Raw genomic sequence first — 18,516 nt, 5'->3', positions numbered from 1 at the left:
ATGGTATTCTGTTACAATCCTTTTATTTCTGTGGCATCAGTTGTAATGTCCCTTCTTTCATTTATGATTTTAGTTACTCAAATCTTCTTTTTTAGCTAAGGACTTAAACTTTTTTTTTCCCCAAAAAGCTCAGGTTTTTTTTTGTTGTTGTTGTTGTGTTTCCTCTACTTTTCTAGTTATTTCTGCTCTCATGGGATGCCTGGAATTCTCAATCCTCCTGCCTTAGCCTCCTCAGTTCTGTGATTACAGGTGTGTACCATGGTACCTGGCTCTTCTCTGATCTTTATAATTTCCTTTTTTCTGCTAACTTTGAACTTAGTTTGTTCTTCTTTTTCTAGATCCTTGGTCAGTTGTTCATTTCAGATTTTTCTTCTCTTTTTAGTATGAGTATTTACAGCTGTAAACTTCCCTTTTAATACTTTCAGTGCATACCATAAGTTTTGGTATGCTGTCTTTTCATTTTCATTTGTCATGTGGTGTTTTCTAATTTCTTCTTTGACCCATTGGTTGTTTTAAGAGTGTGTTGGTTTAGCTGGCTGTGGTGGTTCAAACCTGTAATCCTAGCATTGGGAGGCTAAGGGAGGAGAATTGCAAGGCTGACCACATGGTGAGACCCTGTTTTCCCCCTAATCTCCTTCTCCCCACAAATCTATGTTTTTGTGTATTTTCCAGTTTTCCTGCTTCTTTGACTTCTAGTTTTCATTGTATTTTTATTGAAAGATACTTCATATAACTTCAGTCATTTTAATTTATTAAGACTTATTTTGTGGCCTAAGATGAGATCTATACTGAAGAATGTTCCTTGTGCATTTCAGAAGAAAATGTATTTTGCTCTTTCTGTGCAGAGTGTCCTGGATGTATCTGTTAGGTTCAATTTGTCTATAGTGTTGTTCAAGTACTTTATGTCCTTATCTTCTATCTGGTTGTTTCTTCCATTGAAATTGGGTGTCACTACCTATCTTTTTTCTCTTCTGTCAGTTTGCTTCATGTATTTAGGTGCTCTGATGTTTGGTATATGTATGTATATATATATGTATGTATGTATGTGTGTATATATATATATGTATGCGTATGTGTATATATATATACACATACATACACACACACATATAGAGAGACCATTGTTGTATGTTCTTAATGAATTGACCCTTTTCTCATTATATACTGTCCTTTTTCATCTCATATAATAATTTTTTAATCTGTTTTGTCTGATATTAGTGTAGTCACTGCTCCAGTTATTTTATCCTCATTGAAACTCTGAGCTATTAGTGTCCTAATATTTCAGATAAGGAAACTCAAGCATTAGTGTTTTCCAGATTCTGTAGCAAATTAGTATTAGCACCAAGACCAAGACCCAGTTTTCCTAGTTTCCAAGTGAATTTTCTGTGATATTTTTATCTGATCTGTTTAGCTTCTAAACTGTGAGCTGTAATTGCTTTTGGTCAGTAGAAGGTTGTCTATGTGCCTAGCAAGTGTGAGGTCCTGAGTTCAAGCTCCAGTGCCACAAAACAAAAAAATCCCAAAAGGGTTGTGTATGTGCTTGTGGCCTAATCTGTTTACTAAGAACCATCAACTGAATGTTATTTTGTTTCTATTTTTAACTACACAGTTCATTCCTTGGAAAAAGCTGTATCATCGATACCTGATGAATGAAGAGCAGGCAGTCAGCAAAGTGGATGGCATCCTGTTGAACTGTGGCATAGAAAAGGAGTCAGATTTATGTGTGCTGAACCTCATACGGTGAGCTTCTGTCCTCCAAGGGAGACAGTTTCCAAAGTCTTTCTCATACACCATTGCTCACAATCCTCTCTCTTGTGGGCTTGTTTCTGAATGTTTTACAGATATGTAGCCAGCACTAAATGCTCCCCAAGTGTAGACTCTGAGAGGGTGCTTTGGAGTCTGAGAGATCATCCCCTCCTTCCTGAGGCAGAGGCGTGCGTGCGTCAACACCTGCCTGACCTCTACATGGCTGCTGGGGTATGTGAAAATTCCTTGGGGTGGGGGATCTAGGCAGGGGATGGCAGCATTTTTTTTTCAGTGGAAGAAACTGTATTGGTGATGAAGTTCAGCTAAAATTACATCTGTGTTCAAAATCTTTAATTGGAATGCTTTGAGACATTAATTTTTTTCATTGGTCCTCTTGGAGAAATAAGAGGCCCTATAATTATAGATTCTTGAATTTGGAAGGAATTTTTAAAAACATTTAGTGCATTTTTCCATTTTACTGTGGAATCCTCTGAAATATTCCTGAAAGGTGGCCATCTAGCCTCTGAACACTTTCAGTAATAGCATTTCTTTATAAGACAGCCATTCCATCGTAGACAGCTTTGGTTACAAGAAAAGGATCGAGAAAGATCTTGTCACAGACACACAGTAGTAAGGAGAAGCTGGAAATAGCCCTCAGTTTCCTGACTCTTGGTCCTGTTTCTCTCCCCACATCCCAATCAGGGGTTCTCATGTTTTATCTTAAGAGCTGTAAGCAGCCTCTGCCTATGTTCTGCTAGCCACAGAGGCTTGAGAGCATCACATTTGCATGTATTTTTCTGTCTTGAGTGAAATGATTGCTAATGGTGGTGGAGTGTGTTTGTTTTTTCTTTCACAGTATGAATGTAGCAAAGGGGTCCTACGAACTTTTTTTCTCAGAATGTACTTTTTTTTTTTGTGGTAATGGTGGTTAAACTCAGGCCTCTCTGGGCACTCTACCCCTTGAGACACTCCGGCAGGCCTTTTGCATTGGTCATTTTTGAGATAGGTCCTGCTTTATGCCCAGTCTGGCCTGGACTTCGATCCTCCTATTTGTACTTCCCTGCCTAACTGGGATGACGGGTGTGCTACTGTGCCCAGCTGTTAGTTGAGATGGGGTCTTGTGAACGTTTTACCTGGACTGGCCTCAAATTGTGATCTTCCAGGCCCATGGAATGGCTCAAGTGCTAGAGCGCCTGCCTAGCAAGCATGAGACCCTGAGTTCAAACCAAGTATTACTAAAAAAAATTGTGGTCCTCCCCATCTCTGCTTTCAAGTAGCTAGGATTATAAGCCTGAGCCTCTGTGCCTTACAGAATATGTTCTTTAACAAGGAGTGATATAGTTATGTGCAAATGATAAGGATGTGTGTCCAATATGGACTACTACTGTGTTAGTGAACGTTTACTTAGACATTACTAAATAGGGCATTACTATCCTCATAAAATACACTTAAAATAATTTATTTACTATTTAAGTTAATATTTAATAATTATTAAATAATGACAAGTAAAAGTAAATTAATATTGTAGCATTAGGGAGTTGTTAGTCATGAAGTCCCTAAAGACTGTAGTTTTCTTTTGTATTTCCATTTTATTTATTGGTTTACTTTTTGGTGTTTCGAGACAGGTCTCAATATGTAGGTACTTGGCTATGTGGCCCAGGCTGGCCTCAAACTCACCATCCTCCTGCCTCAGCTTCCTGAGTGTTGGGATTACAGGTGTGCACCACCAATGTCGTGTTTTATCTCTGTCTTCCCAGATAGGCTCTTGTTAGCTAGTTAATTTGTTTTGACTCCACTAAGGACTTAGGAATCTGAGGGCTCACACTGACCTGGAAAGTAGGGATGGCAAGATGAAAGGGAGCTCATATGTTTGGAGTGTCATCTTTATGCAGTGTTCCACTTTAGGTACTTTGTAAATGTTATTTAATTAAAGAAAACTAAGATCTCAAATCCAAAAGTGATGAGAAGAAGAAATCCAGGGCAGGAGGAATGGTTCTGCTATTTCCCAAATATCAGTTGAGCACTTTAGGCTCAGTTCAGATAACCCGTCACTGGCAACTGAGCCCCAGACTTGACTTTCCTCACCAGTTTTCTGACATGATTGTTCCTGATTGAGACCAATTTCTGTGCTCTCCTCCCATCCTATGTACTTCGCTTCACAGGGTGTTAACATCTGGACCTTGGTGGCAGCCGTGGTGCTCCTCTCCAGTGGTGTGAATGACATTCAGCAGCTGCTCTTCTGCCTCAGGAGACCTGGCTCCACAGTGACTATGCCAGATATCACTGAGACCTTATACTGCATAGCTGTGCTCCTCTATGCCATGAGGGAGAAGGGGATTAACATCAGCAATAGGTATCGTCCTGGGAGGAAGGGAGGAGACCCTGTGACAAAGTAAGAAGGGCCTAGACTTGGCATACCCACCCTGCCACTTACCAGCATTGACATCAGGCAAGCTGGAAGCTATCGTCAGCCTCAGTTTCTCCCTCTGTAGAATGGAGGGACTGGGGTGGGGAAGTGCAGTAAGAGTACTGTGCAAACACACAGTGCCATTCAACCATAAGATCTCACTGAGCAGTTCTTACTTTCATGGGTATTGAAGCCTTAGATGAAGTCTCTCACTTTAGACAAGCTGTCTTTATTCACACCTGGCTGTATTTTACTAGGAAACCTTTAGGATCTGCTTTCTCTGTTTCTTACTTTTGTAGTGGACTATGAGGATTCTGGGAAAGTCTTACCTACCTTATCATCTTAGCATCACTTGCTAATTCCAAGTGATCTTGATGGTCTCCCTCACTTAAGGGAGGTTTTCACAGGGATATGTGCACTCAGCAGATACTGAGCAGCAGGAATTCCACTGTGAGAAAATAGACAAGTTTCTTGGTCTAGTCAGAGAAACAGATAATACATAAGTAAATGGGTGAAATAAGAGCATTCTAGTAAATGGTAAGTGTTACAGAGGAAATAGAACAGTTATGTGAGAGGGAGGTAGGGAGTGCTTTTTTTTTCCCCTGTGGCACAAGGATTTGAAACCATGGCTTCCTGCTTGCTCTACTGCTTGAACCACACCCAAGTCCATTTTGCTGTGGTTTTTTTGGAGCTAGGGTCTTAGGAACTATTTGCCAAGGCTGGTCTTGAATCACAGTCCTCCCAATCTCCAGCCTCAGCCTCCCAAATAGCTAGGATTATAGGCTTGTGCCACTGGCGACCAGCAATTATGCTAGCTCTTTTTTTTTGGTGGGACTGGGGTTTGAACTTGGGACTTTGTGCTTGCAGAGCAGGCACTCTACCACAGGGAGACTATTTTAAGAGAAGGGATAAGAGGTGTGTGACTGGGCACCAGGTGAGCAGTGGTCTAGTCACCCCCATGAGGTGCAAGGAAGGAATGTTACTCTCCATGGATGGTTGAGCATTTGCTGTATTTTTGAGTTACTGTTACATTATTTTAGTTTGTTAACTGTGGCTTGTGTTGTATTCCACTCCATGGCATTAAGGCAAGAGGCATAAGCTTTCTTATATGATTCAGACAAGGCAGATGTACAAATAACCAGTGATGTCCCTACACACAAATACATACATACAGATTATCTGCATGTTCATGTGAATGGTAGAGGAGGAATGGAAGGCATAGCTTAGTCTTCTCAGCTTCTGTAATGAAGCACCACAGATTAGGTGGCTTATGCCACAGTCATGTATTTTCTCACAGTTCTGGAGGTTAGCTGTCGAGGAACACGTCTAGGAAGTCTAAGAACAAGGTGGTGTCAGATTTGGTTTCTGGTGAGGAAGCAACTTCCTGGCTTGCAGATGGTCACTTTCTCTCTGTGTCCTGTTGGTTCAGGGACCCTGCTTTATAACCTCATTTAATCTTAATTTCTTCCTTACTCCAGACAGTCACATTTGGGGTTAGGGTCTCAATGTTCAGAGAGTCAATAGCAATATCACATGTTGATTTTTCTTCATTTATGTGTTTCTTTCTGCTGTACCTGGGAGATAGGATGACCAGATACTAAAATGTGTGTTTTTAAAGGTATTTATTTCATCAAAGAGTGATGCCTGAAAATAAGCTGCTCTCACTCTAGGGATAGAGCAGTGCCTTGGTTGTGGGGGCTTGTTGATCCAGGGGCTGAGTTTGGGCCTAGTGTGCTCATACAGAGGTTTTGGGGTGGTGGAGACTAGATTCGATGTTGGTCTATTCATCTGTTGATTTAACTTTTTCATCATTGGCTCCTCTTGGTGACTTGGAGGCTGTTTTGATTTCTTGTCCTTTGGTAATCATATCTTACTAGCCATTTTGTACCTTTCCTTTGGAACCTTGAAGAGAATGTTATTCATACTTTGAAACCAATATCATATCACAAGACTAGGTAGCAGAGCAGTTAATATGCAGAAAGATGTTGGCTTTAAATTTATCAACAAGCAGCATTACTCGAGGAATCTCATGTTAGGAGCAGTGTCACACTTGTTTTCCATTGCTTTTTGCTATCTTTTATTTCCTTTTCTCTTTCTCTTTTGCTCTTGCTCTGTTTGTGGTACTGGGGATTGAGCTCAGGACTTCATGCTTACTAGGCAAGTGCTGTACCACTTGAGCCACATCTCCATTCCTTTTTGCTTTTAGTTTGTTTTTCAGATAGGGTCTTTTGTTCAGGTTGCCTGGGCTGGCCTTGAATCAAGATCCTTCTATCTCTACCTCCTGAGTAGCTGGGAATACAGGCTGGATCTACCACTCCCAGCTTGATTATCTGTCTCTTAAGGTCACAGCTAGTGCTCATGTTCCCTAAACGGTATGTCCTGGGTTTGTTCTCCTTTTAATGTCACGCTAGAAATAATGCACCTTTCTCAGAACTGTGTTCCCTTTTGTCAGCTATAGAGAGATATTTTTTGTTTTCTGTCTTCTTTTTAGATATGGTAAGGAGTTTAAATATATCTGAGGAAAAATTATATACAGATTGTGGCCTAATTTGAAAGTCTCTAAATTTACTCTTTTCCCTTATTAGGATTCACTACAACATTTTTTATTGCCTATATCTTCAGGAGAATTCCTATACTCAGGCCACCAAAGTTAAAGAGGAGCCATCTGTCTGGCCAGGGTATGTATATAACTACAAATACACATGTGTGTTTTTTCTTCCATTCTTGACTCTCTACGTAAGGAGGGGAGGGAGGTGTTTTGCTTTAACAACTTTATTGAGGCATAGTTTACATTATGTAAATTTCAACCGTTTTAAGAGTGTAATTCAGTGATGCTAGCAGCATCATAATCTAGTTTTAGAGCATTTTTATCCACATAAGGGAGGACTTTTTGGTTCAACTTCTTTTATTTAATTTGCTCATTTGGTTTTTGGACAATCTATCCCCTGGACTTTTTAATTCCTTTCTATTTTTGTAATTTTTCTTCTGTAATGATTATAGCAAGAAAACATCCATCCAGCTTACACATGAACAACAGCTGATTCTGAATCATAAGATGGAACCTCTCCAGGTGGTAAAAATTATGGCATTTGCAGGTAAGGGAGCCCACTTCAGGTTCCTAGAGTAGAGCATCAGATACATGATGTGGTTGTTTTCTGCATTATCACTCTGTCCCTTTCCCACTACCTGCTGGAGCATCTTTACATTGATTTCTTATCGAACCATTTCACTCAAATATTCCCAAAAACAGTTGGCCAAGAAGTACTTGCTTTCTCTTACTATTTCATGGAACATCCACACTAGAATTCCTATTTAGACAGATACTTCATAGGTATTAGTTTGTAGGGCACATTAATGGAAATGATTGAGTCCTAACATCTACACAGAAATTCCTGTTTAGGCAAGACAGGTAGTTCATAGGAATTTGTTTGTGGGCTATATCAATGGGATTGGTGGAACCCATCCCCTATCATTATATATGCTCAGTCACTGATTGCTTCTGGAAGGACTGGTCATATTAATCAGCTTAGAGGGTTTCAATAACTCCCTAACTTTGTAGAATAATGTCTTGAGGGTCCGCCCTCCATTTGGTTCTAATTACTTTCCTAAATATGTTGTCACTGTTCTCAATCAGCTAAGCTGGTCTCCTTATAGTCTCCTGAAGTACTTTTTTGGTCTTTTGTCTGAATCTTTGTTCATGCTGTTTTTTCTACCTGGAATCCCTTCCTGCTGCTTTTGTGCCTAAATATCCTGCTTATCAATATTAAATGCCTGAGGTTGGTTGCTTAGTTATTCTTATTATAGATAAAGAAACTGAAGCTCAGAGAGGCTTGTTCCAGGTCAAATAAGCAAATAAGTGATAGAGCCAGAATTCAAAGCTGGATCTATGTCTGTTCAGAGATCTACCTTGTCCTTCCCCTCCCTTTTCCTGCCCTCCCCTCCCTTTCCCTTCAAAGCTGGATCTGTCTCTTCAGTGACATTTCTTTTCCCTCTCCTCCCCTTCCCTTCCCTTCCCTTTCTTGCTCTTCCTTGTCCTTCCCTGCATTTTCTTGGCCTTCCTCCTTTTCTTTTTTCTTTTCTTACTTTCTCTTTTGTTTCTACCTTTCTTACTCTCCTTTCTCCTCTTTTTCTTTCTTTGCCATGCTGTTCTGATGCTCACCATTTCTATTTCTCCTAATGAAGGCATCTTCAGTCATTTGAGTCCAAAATATCTTGACTGCTGAGCAGTTGTTATAACTAATCATCTGTTAATTATTTGGTACTTGATTACTACATAATAAAAATAGCTAACACGCTTACTTCATAAATACTTCTACAGTGTTCACTAATCTTCAAAACAGCCCTGTTAAGAAGGGAAAGAGAACTGTTTTTCCTCTCTTTATAGGTGAGATTCTGTTTGTTTCCAATCTGTATTCTTTTTCACTAAGTTATCATTATGTTGTCATGTTGTCTGCTTCACCTGTGTTGGTGTTTCATTCCCAACAAGATTATAGTGTATGTTTTTTAATTTCTCACAGTGCTTAGCATACAGCGGAACATGTAGCAGATGCTTAAAAATACTTGTTAAATGAATGACAGTTTGAATAACTGAAGGATTGGTCAAGAGACAGGACAGACAAGAGACAGAATGGATCAGAAGAATCCCTGAGTCTCATTCGTATACTCTTGCTGTAGAGGTATAATTGACTGCTAGACCAGCAGTAGCTACCTGTTAGTGAGTTTGATGGTTATTTTTGCCCCCATACACCCACTTATTACTGAGGAACAGACTGGAGCTCAGTGAGATCAAGTGGTTGTTGCTTGACTGGAACAGAGAGTCAAGATCCCAGCCCACCTTAATCTGGCTTGAAGGCCAGATTTTTTATGGTACTACTTTTATTATTGAAATCAGTGTTGCTCTGAGGCCAGAGGAGGGATGAGCCTGAACAATACCTGATTGGAGATCCTTGGGCAAAGAGGCACATCTACTTCTTGGCTTCCACAGGCACTGGGAAGACCTCTACCCTAGTCAAGTATGCTGAGAAGTGGTCTCAGAGCAGATTTCTGTATGTAACATTCAACAAGAGCATCGCAAAGCAGGCCGAGCTCGTCTTCCCCAGCAATGTCATCTGCAAAACCTTTCATTCCATGGCTTATGGGCACATCGGGCGGAGGTAAGCATTGCCAGTGCTGGCGTTGTTGTCATGTCTCTTACTGATTGTCATGTGATGATTATTACGATCACTTATGAGCATGCCCAACAATACTAAGACAATGTAATGTTGTTGTCTCCATTTACAGGCAGGCAATAAAAAAATAGCTTTAGTGATGTGTACTTTTGACCAGTAAAAATACATTTTTTATAAATAACAATGAGAGAGGCATTTTCATTTCTCTGGTATTGAGCACAGAAAGTCACAATGACTTGCTTAAAGTTTAGAGTATCACAAATCCTGGTGCATTTTAGGCTTTCCTTAGAAGGATAGGTGGGGAAACCTGCATTCATCTGAAGTTTCCTGGACATGAGGGCCTTAAGGAACTTTGGGTATCCCATTGCAGGGCCACGTGGAGCCTGGATCACGTTTAGGAATAGTGGCATCTGCTGTGAGCTGATTCATCTTCTGAGTTGTGACAAGTGAGTTCCTGAAGCCTAGTGTGAGACATCTCAGATTAGATGAGGACCTTAAAGGACTCCTGTGCTCTTTAAGCATTCTGACTCACCTGTGAATGATACCTGAAATTGCCTTATGGTATCACTGGAGAGACTGGAGGAGACAATAAACACCACTGTGCTAGAAAAGCCCAATACTATTAACTTGGGATATGCTCTACAGGTACCAGCTGAAGAAGAAGTTGAATCTCTTCAAGTTAACGCCTTTCATGGTCAATTCTGTCCTTGCTGACGGGAAAGCTGGATTCATCAGGGCCAAGCTGGTGTGTAAGACTTTAGAAAACTTCTTTGCCTCAGCTGATGAAGAGCTGACTATCGATCATGTGCCTATTTGGTGTAAGAACAGCCAAGGACAGAGAGTCATGGTTGAACAGAGTGAGAAGCTGGTGAGTATCAAATGTCTTCAGTATTTAGAGATGTGGTGTTATTTCTGTGTTTTCATTTCCTCAGAACTGTTCATAGGAGGTTGAAGATGGACAGGTGAGATTAAAGGCCTGTCATGACATCTGTGAATTTTATGACATGTACTTCTGTGAAGCAGAGACATCTCAGTTAATCCTCATGGTCATATTCTTGTTTAACAGAATGACTTGCCCACAATTTATAAGAGCTTGCTGTTATTGCAATCTGGACCCAAATTCTAATCTTACCTAACGATGGGGAATCTCTTCTTATTTTTTTGGTTATTAGTCCTGTATAGATTTTGCTAGTGGAAAAGTCTGTTTCTACTTTTATCAAGTCTTTTCAGTCATTTCTCATTCTCTTTATGAATTGTCAGTCATTAATCTAGAAAAATAATTGGGCCTTTTCTGGTTCGTCAGTTGTTGTGATCTTTGCTCTACAATGCCTGGTGTGGCCCCAGCCACTCACTCCTCTCAGCATTTGAAAACCTCCATAATGTTAAAAAAAGTACTGTGGAGCCAAGGGAGGCTCATCAGTTCTGTGATGATGGCTTTGCTCCCACTGCTGTATTTGAAATTGAAAGTGTGATTTCAGAGTGCTGTCTTTTCCAGGGTATTAAACTGTGGGTTACTGTTTCCTTGCTTTCTAGAATAGTGTCCTTGAAGCAAGCCGGCTCTGGGACAACATGAGGAAGCTGGGGGAATGCAAAGAAGAGGCTTACCAAATGACTCATGATGGTAGGCAAGTTTCTAGACATGGGTGTCTGTAAACTATAACTGCTTTCCTTGTGAGTTATGACTCTTGCTACTTCCTTCTTGCAGGCTATTTGAAACTCTGGCAGCTGAGCAAGCCTTTGCTTGCCTCTTTTGATGCTATCTTTGTGGATGAGGCCCAGGACTGTACCCCAGGTGATATACTATTCAGGACATCAGTAGTCTCAAATACATAGAAACAGCATCATGATTATGTAAGAGGACATATGTGTGGGATAAGTTGATTATTCTTGTTTGTGATAAAGAAGAGGAACAAATGATATTTAGTCATTCAGAAATCCCTTTTCTTTGACTTAAGATTTTAACAGTTGTCTCTTTCCCTCATCCAAAGCAGATTTATCTTCCTCCTATGTTTTACTGAAGTTGTTCTTAGAATACTGATCAAGGGGTTTGGGGATGTAGTTCAGTGGGATAACCCTTGTCTAGGATGCCCAGTGTCCCTGAGTTCCATCCCTAGCACAGTAAGAAAACAAAATAAAATATAACAAAAATGTTAACTGAGTAGCTCATCAGATGATAACCACCTACACTCATGATGTGGGAAAAGGAAGTCAATTTAGAGTGAAAACTTGTGTATTTCTCAACTGGCTAATAGAAAATAGACAGTATAATGAGTGTGACTTTCTACGTAATTTTGGGGTTTTATAGAAGAGAAGACAATTTGCCTCATTTTATATTTCCCTGTGTTTTATACTCAGTCAATCCACGACTAAAAATAATCTGCATTCCTAGAACCACAACTTGTTTTCTTTGTCCACTATAAAATTGTTTCTTTTGATTAAGTGCCTGTTCTGCAGGAAAAGACAACTTTCCATTGTGCTCTTGCTTAGTTTTGTGAAAGCATTTTTGCTTAAGTATAGTTTCTTTTTGCTGTGTGAGGGGGAGTCCTTCAAATTTCTCACTTTTGCTCTTATTGGTTGCAGCTATCATGAATATAGTTCTGTCTCAGCCATGTGGGAAGATCTTTGTAGGGGACCCACATCAACAGATCTACACCTTCCGTGGTGCAGTCAATGCTCTGTTCACAGTCCCCCACACTCACGTCTTCTATCTCACACAGGTAAGAGCTCTCTGTGCTTCTCAATCCCAGGAATTGGAAGCATGTAGACAAGCATTATATTTTCCCTCCTAGTTTTTTATGTGCCAGGTACTGTTCATGGCACTACACTAGGTTTACAGTATATGGCATACCCTTGCTTCTAAGCAGTGGTTCTCAGAAGGTCTGCAAAGTCAAAACTGTTTTCAGAGTAGTTCTGTTGATATGTTAGTATTTGCATTGATGATGGGTAAAACAGCTGGTACCTTATCATGAATCAAGTCCTTGGTACCAAACTGGGGTAGCAGTTACATTCTTTCAACATATTCAGAAAAACACCATCCTTGATGCTGAAGAAAAGACTATTTTATTGCCTATTGATCCTTCTGTGTATCTCTTTAATATTCCTTTTGTTAAAATGGGAAGTTCACACAGAGCACTTTGGCTGCAGACTGAAGCCAGAGAAAGAACACCATTGCAGATAGGTTGTGAGCTGAACTGGCTGGTTTGTTCTTGTAGTATCATTTTACTTGAAAGAATAGCTGGTTATTCAGTGTTGGGTTTTTATCATTTTCTCAAAGATGAGTGAAATGAACAGTGACTTCAAGGAAAGCAACTAACAGTGTTGCTGAAGATAAGATTGTTTTCAAGTAAACTTAAAATTTGGGAAGGTGGTGAGTATGACAACTCATGGTGTCCTTGATTATGCAAACAGGTGGTTAAGCTTTTCTCCCTTTCTAGCTAGAGATTTGTGTGAGGCTGAATCTTCATAAACGTCAGTCAAGATAATGTACCACAGCAGAGTGCAGTTGTAGGTATGAGAATCCAGATACTAACGAGACTTCCAGAACATGTCAAACAGTGTCACTATTGTTGCTAATTTAGAGTAGGAAGAAATATAGTTGTGCTCCAAAAAGTGTTCTTTATGCTTTCCGATAAGGGCTTTATAATTTTTAAATTAATCAAAGTATCTAATATAGATACTTTGATATAGATAGATAGATACAACTCCCATAATAAAAGCTCTTTGGAGGTCTTTCTAATTTGTAAAAGTAGAAGGGATCAGCGCCGTCTTCCTGGAGGATATAGGTATGTCACTTGTGTGAAAGTGTGTGTTCTGTTGTTATTGAGAGGGCCCATAGGCTCTGTGATGCCACGCCCTTGAGTCCCGCCTACTGTGGTAATTTAGGGTGCCATCAGCTCAGAGTGATTTTGTTCTTTTAATTGGCCTATTTTTTAGAATAGTTCCAGATTTACAGAAAAGTTGAGATGATAGACAGTTCTCATATAGCTGCACTCGGTCCCCTAGAATTAACATTTTATATTAATGAAGAAACTTCCCGCAAATAAGGAACCAATGCTAATACATTGTCATAAACTAATGTCTGTGGTTTATTCCAGTTTCTTCAGTTTTTGAATAATGTTTTGCCGCTCTGGAGTCTCATCTCAAACAACACATTAATAGTAGTCACGTTTCCTTGGGCTTCTCTTGGTTGTGACAATTTCTTAGACTTTCCTTGTTTTTGATGATTTAGATGGTTTTGAGAAGTACTGGTCTAGTACTGACCTAATACTTCTCAGAAGTACTAGTCAGGTATTTTTAGTATTCCCTGCACAGAAATTTGTCAGTTTTTTTTTCTCATGTTTATATGAGGGTTAAGGATTGAAGAGGAAGCCCATAGAGGTAAAGTGCCATTTTTGTTACATGGTATTGAGGCACATATTATCAGTCTTGCTTAGGGCTGTTCATGTTGGCCTTGAGTATCTGGCTGGAGCAGTGTTTTTCAGGTTTATCCACTATAAAGGTACCCTCCCTACATACTGCATGCTATGGGAGAAAGTCCCTAAACTGCCCACTCCGGAGGAGTAAGTGTTAGAGTGTCTTTATAAATTATATTTGAAGTTGTCTTGCAAAGGAGATTTGTCTCTTCTATTACATAGTAGCATAAAAGATACTTATTTGTTCACATTTACCTGTTGGAGTATGGGCTCATGAATATTTATAATTTGGGTTAGGGTTCACTGTGAATAGTTTTATAGCAACAAAGTGCCATTTGTTGCAAGTCTAGTATCCTTTGACTAGTATTGGTCTTCACTAAGGCATGTCATACTTTATTACCTTACATTATGAATACATACATAAAGGCAATATATGCCAGGGTTTGTGGGAAAATGGTATCTTTCCAACTGGAATGGTCAAGGAAATAGTCTTTCACTGAGTTTTGAAGGTTAGGAAATAATTTGGATAGCTGAAAAAAACTAATAGAAACAATATGAGCTAGCAGGCATGATGGTACATGCCTGTAATTGCAGCTACTTAGGAGGTAGGAGGTTAGAGTTTGAGGTCAGCCTGAGCAAAAATTTAGTGAGACCGTCTCAAAACCAGAACAAAGCAGGGGCTGGAGGTGTGAGTACCTGCCAAGCAAGCACAAGGCCCTGAGCTCAAACCCCAGTATTGCAAAAATAAATAGATAAAGAGCCAAGCAAGCTGTTGCACAACTATAATTCCAGCTACTTGGGAGGTGGAGAGGGGAGGATCATGGTTTAAGGCCAGCCCAGGCAAAAAACTTAGAAAAAACAAGCTGGGTACAGTGGCACACACCTGTGATCCCAGCTGTGCAGGAAGTGAAGGTAGGGGGGAATCACAGTCTGGGGCCAGTTTGGGGCAAAAAATATGAGACCCTATCTGAAAATAGGCAAAATATCTGGGATCATGGCTCAAGTGGTATCACACCTGCCTAGCAAACCTCAGTACTGCCAAATAAATAAATGAAAAAAGGCTGGGTTATTGCTTGAATGAGTGGTAAAGCACTTGCATAGAATATGTGAGGCCCTGGGTTCAATTCCAGTAGCACAGAAATTTTTAAAAAAAGGAAAGGAGGGAGGAAGGGAAAGAAAAGAAAAGGAATTGTATGAACCAAGGCAGGTGAATTAAGGAATGCTTGTGTAATGATGGTTCTACTTATGGCTTGTTTGTGCTGTGATCTTGAAAGGGGTCTCAAAGACAAGGGGAGAAACCCCTACCCTCTCTTAACATTTGCATAATTCAAACGTCATTCGATTTGGAAAACAAGGGTAGATTTGTTTAAAAGAAAAGTTTACTGATGGTGTTAGGGTATAATGGGAGTAAAGACTGTCTAGATGATGCTGGGGTACCTGAGAGAGGACATACTTCCTTTTTTTTTTTTTTTAACAATTTTTTTTTCTTTCTTTTTATTTATTTATTTATTTTTATTTTATAGTTTAGGTACTGGGGTTTGAACTTAGGGCTTTGTGCTTACTAAGCAGGCACTCTACCACTTGAGCCATACCTCCAGTCCTTTTTATCTGGTTATTTTGGAGGTGGGGGAAATGTCTCATAAACTATTTGCCTGGGCTGTCCTCAAACTGCAATTCTTCCAGTCTCAGCCTCCCAGCTAGCTAAGATTACAGGTGTGAGCCACTGGTGCCTGGCTTGCACCTCTTTTTAACATATGTCTCACTCTTCTCTTTTTGTAGCAAGGGGAATGGCTTAATTAAAGTGTTTGGTAAAGGTAATTTGGCAAAGAGAGAGTTTGACAGTAGGAGAAGGTCAACAATAAAGAGGCCAAATAAGTGAGACGTGAGGTTTGATTGTCTAGCGAAGTTGGTGACAGTGGTAAAAGATCATATAGATCAGATGGTGTAAGAAAGACACTCCAGGATTTCAATATGCAAAATGCTGTTCTTTAGAAATGAAATCAATAATTATTTTATCACCAGGCTTCTGTTCAGATCTAAGTGGTTTTACCATAGGGAATTTCCAAATCCCCTTCCCACGTAGGGTAAGTCCAGCCTTGGCAGTGATTGAATGAGCTCATGTACCTCAAGACAGGTTGCCAATTCATTGTGTTTTGTTGTCTTCCAACAGAGTTTTAGATTTGGCGTGGAAATAGCTTATGTGGGAGCTACTATCTTGGATGTCTGCAAGAGAGTAAGGAAAAAGACCTTAGTTGGAGGAAACCATCAGAGTAAGGCATTCAGTTGCTCTTCTTTTATTTGTTATAAAAGTTAATTGTCCTGTTTATTTGCCATGGAATTTGTGCTCTCTCCCCAAAGGTGGCATAAGAGGTGATGTGAAGGGACAAGTGGCTCTGTTGTCCCGGACCAATGCCAATGTGTTTGATGAGGCCGTACGGGTTACTGAAGGAGAAGTACCTTCCAGGATACATTTGATTGGGGTAAGAGTAAATTTCTGTTGACTGCTTCTCACACAGAAACGTTGCAGACAAACATACCTGATGAAAATGTTCAGCATCGTTAGAACCATTGTGCTGGAGGTAGGCTTTGGGGTTTTGACTCTTTTCACCAGGCTGAGCAATGACTGGAGTCTTTCCTCCTGAGCACTATGGTTATGGTATTAAAATGTTCCCATAAAGTCAGACCCACTTCCATTCTTAAAAAATGAATGCTCTGCTTACCTTTGACTGTGAAGATGAGGCTGCTGGCTCCCTGAGGTTTTTCTGATTGTGTGTTGTCCATTAGTGTACAAACACCTGAGCTTACAGCACACTGGGCAGCCCCAGTTATTCCAAAACACTCAGAGTTAAACACCTGACTTCTAGCTCTGGCTTTGTCACTAACTTGTGTGGCTTGGGGCAAGTCACAACTTCTGTGTGCCTTATTCTCTCCATCTTTAAGATAAAAAACAATGCTTCTCCTTTACCTGTTTCACAGGGAAGTTAGGATTAAATGACATGTTTATGGCATTTTTAGCTCTGAAGTTACATGATTAAAAGGTATTCATTCATACGGGTAACACATTTTCAAGGGCTTACTATGTGCTAGACGCTGAGTAAATATAGTTGATGAGTCATAGACAAAAGATATTTTAGGCCAAGTGTATTGGCGCACACCTGTAATCCTAGCTACTTAGGAGGCAGAGATAGGATTGCAGTTCAAGGCCAGCTGGGCACAAAGTTAGTGAGAACCCCCATCTCAGCAAACATGCCAAGTGTGGTATGGTGGTGTGCAGCTGTCATTCCAGCTATGTGGTATAGGTAGGAGGATCTCCATCTAAAGTTGACCCCGGGCAAAAATCACAAGACCCTATCTGAAAAATAAAGCAGAAAAGGACTGGGGGAGTGGCTCAAGTGATAGAATGCCTGCTTAGCAAGCAGAAGACCCTGAATTCAAACCTCAGTACCACCAAAGGAAAAAAAAAGTCTTTTAATATTTTTTCTTTTTTAAAATAAAGATTATACAATAATGTTAGTGAAAAATAAAGATTACATGATAATATTATAGAAATTTTGGAACTACAAGGAAAAATCACATATAATACCAGTATTTCCTATAATGGTTCTTGTTTTTACTAATTATTTTTGTCCTTATATATGTACATTTTTGCATAATTGCAGTTATCATGTACATAAAATGCTGTTTTTTTCTCTCAATACATAGCATATTTTCTTTCATTGCTTTGTAATGACTATAGTATTTCATCACAGCATGACTTAACCATTTTCATTATTGTAATAGAATAGTATTTTTAAAATACTGTTTATCCATGCTGGGCATGATATAAAGTAAGTTGTTCTTTCTTATACCTACTTCTGCCTATAGCATGTGCAATTATACTTTAGTGCACATCATTGTGATATTGCACACTTTATCGTTGTGAATTGCAATATATAGTGTCCTATTTTGGTTTCTGTTTTATGTCATTAATTTTATGTGTCCCTTAGAGGTTGGAGCCATTGTCATGTCTGTCTTCTGGGTAGGCCTGGTGCCACATGAGCACTGGAGCATAACCAGGACTCAGTAGGTGCTTCTTAAGTAGAACAGGGTTAACTTGTGTCACAGTCAAGTCCTTTCCTCCAAGGGCTGACCTTTAAAATCCTGTTAGTCATTCTCTCATTCTTTCTTTTTTCAGAACAAGCAGTGGTAAGTATTTCTGCTGGACAGTTTGCATTCAGTTACCATTTGTATTCTTCTTTGCAACCATTTCATATTCCCAAAAGGTATTTAAAATTGCGCTTTTGCTGATGAGAAAGCAATGTGCAGCCAGGTCTTGCATTCTTTAAGAAACAGGTAGAGTTTATGTATTTGCTAAGTCCAAGTTTCCAGGCCAGGTTATAGCTCAGTGCTTTGCCACTTACCGTGTATGCTTTGAATGCAGCTCGAGATCTGTTTTTAAGAAACCATCTCATTTCAAGATCCTATCCCTACATTTGTTTTGTTTTGTTAAAAAGCAAAATGAAAACAAAAAATCCCATGAAAAAACTTTTTCAGGGTATTAAGTCATTTGGATTGGACAGAATCATTGATATTTGGACCCTTCTTCAGCCAGAGGAAGAACGGAGGAAACGTGAGTACTCACCTGGTCTTGGAGTAGTGGAAGGTGGCACTCAGTGACAGGCCTGGGAAGGTGCGGGCAGGTTCTGAATCGCTGTTCTACTGATCTTCTAGAGAGGGAGGTAGTAGGGCTCTTTTCTCTTGGAGAGTGGGATGCCTGAGGCCTTCTCTTTGCAAAGATACTAGT

At 39.8% G+C, this 18,516-nt stretch overlaps 1 protein-coding gene across 6 annotated transcripts in view; it reads left to right on the top strand.

Moving 5' to 3' along the window:
• The window catches only part of Fbh1 (F-box DNA helicase 1), a 48,086-nt gene that overhangs the window by 17,594 nt on the left and 11,976 nt on the right, over window positions 1-18,516 (top strand). For all 6 annotated transcript variants that reach the window (XM_074056733.1, XM_074056732.1, XM_074056731.1 and 3 more), the window contains 13 exons: window positions 1,610-1,740; window positions 1,842-1,977; window positions 3,909-4,099; window positions 6,739-6,831; window positions 7,154-7,248; window positions 9,138-9,306; window positions 9,967-10,189; window positions 10,855-10,942; window positions 11,027-11,113; window positions 11,902-12,038; window positions 15,904-16,003; window positions 16,092-16,213; window positions 18,267-18,342. In XM_074056733.1, coding sequence (XP_073912834.1) covers window positions 1,610-1,740; window positions 1,842-1,977; window positions 3,909-4,099; window positions 6,739-6,831; window positions 7,154-7,248; window positions 9,138-9,306; window positions 9,967-10,189; window positions 10,855-10,942; window positions 11,027-11,113; window positions 11,902-12,038; window positions 15,904-16,003; window positions 16,092-16,213; window positions 18,267-18,342 — 1,648 coding nt within the window. The remainder of the gene's footprint in view (window positions 1-1,609; window positions 1,741-1,841; window positions 1,978-3,908; window positions 4,100-6,738; window positions 6,832-7,153; window positions 7,249-9,137; window positions 9,307-9,966; window positions 10,190-10,854; window positions 10,943-11,026; window positions 11,114-11,901; window positions 12,039-15,903; window positions 16,004-16,091; window positions 16,214-18,266; window positions 18,343-18,516) is intronic.

The sequence above is a fragment of the Castor canadensis genome, chromosome 15 (assembly GCF_047511655.1).
Source record: "Castor canadensis chromosome 15, mCasCan1.hap1v2, whole genome shotgun sequence".
NCBI lineage: Eukaryota > Metazoa > Chordata > Mammalia > Rodentia > Castoridae > Castor > Castor canadensis.
The sequence above is the reverse complement of the archived record's forward strand: the minus strand, read 5'-3'. Positions and strand labels throughout refer to the sequence as shown.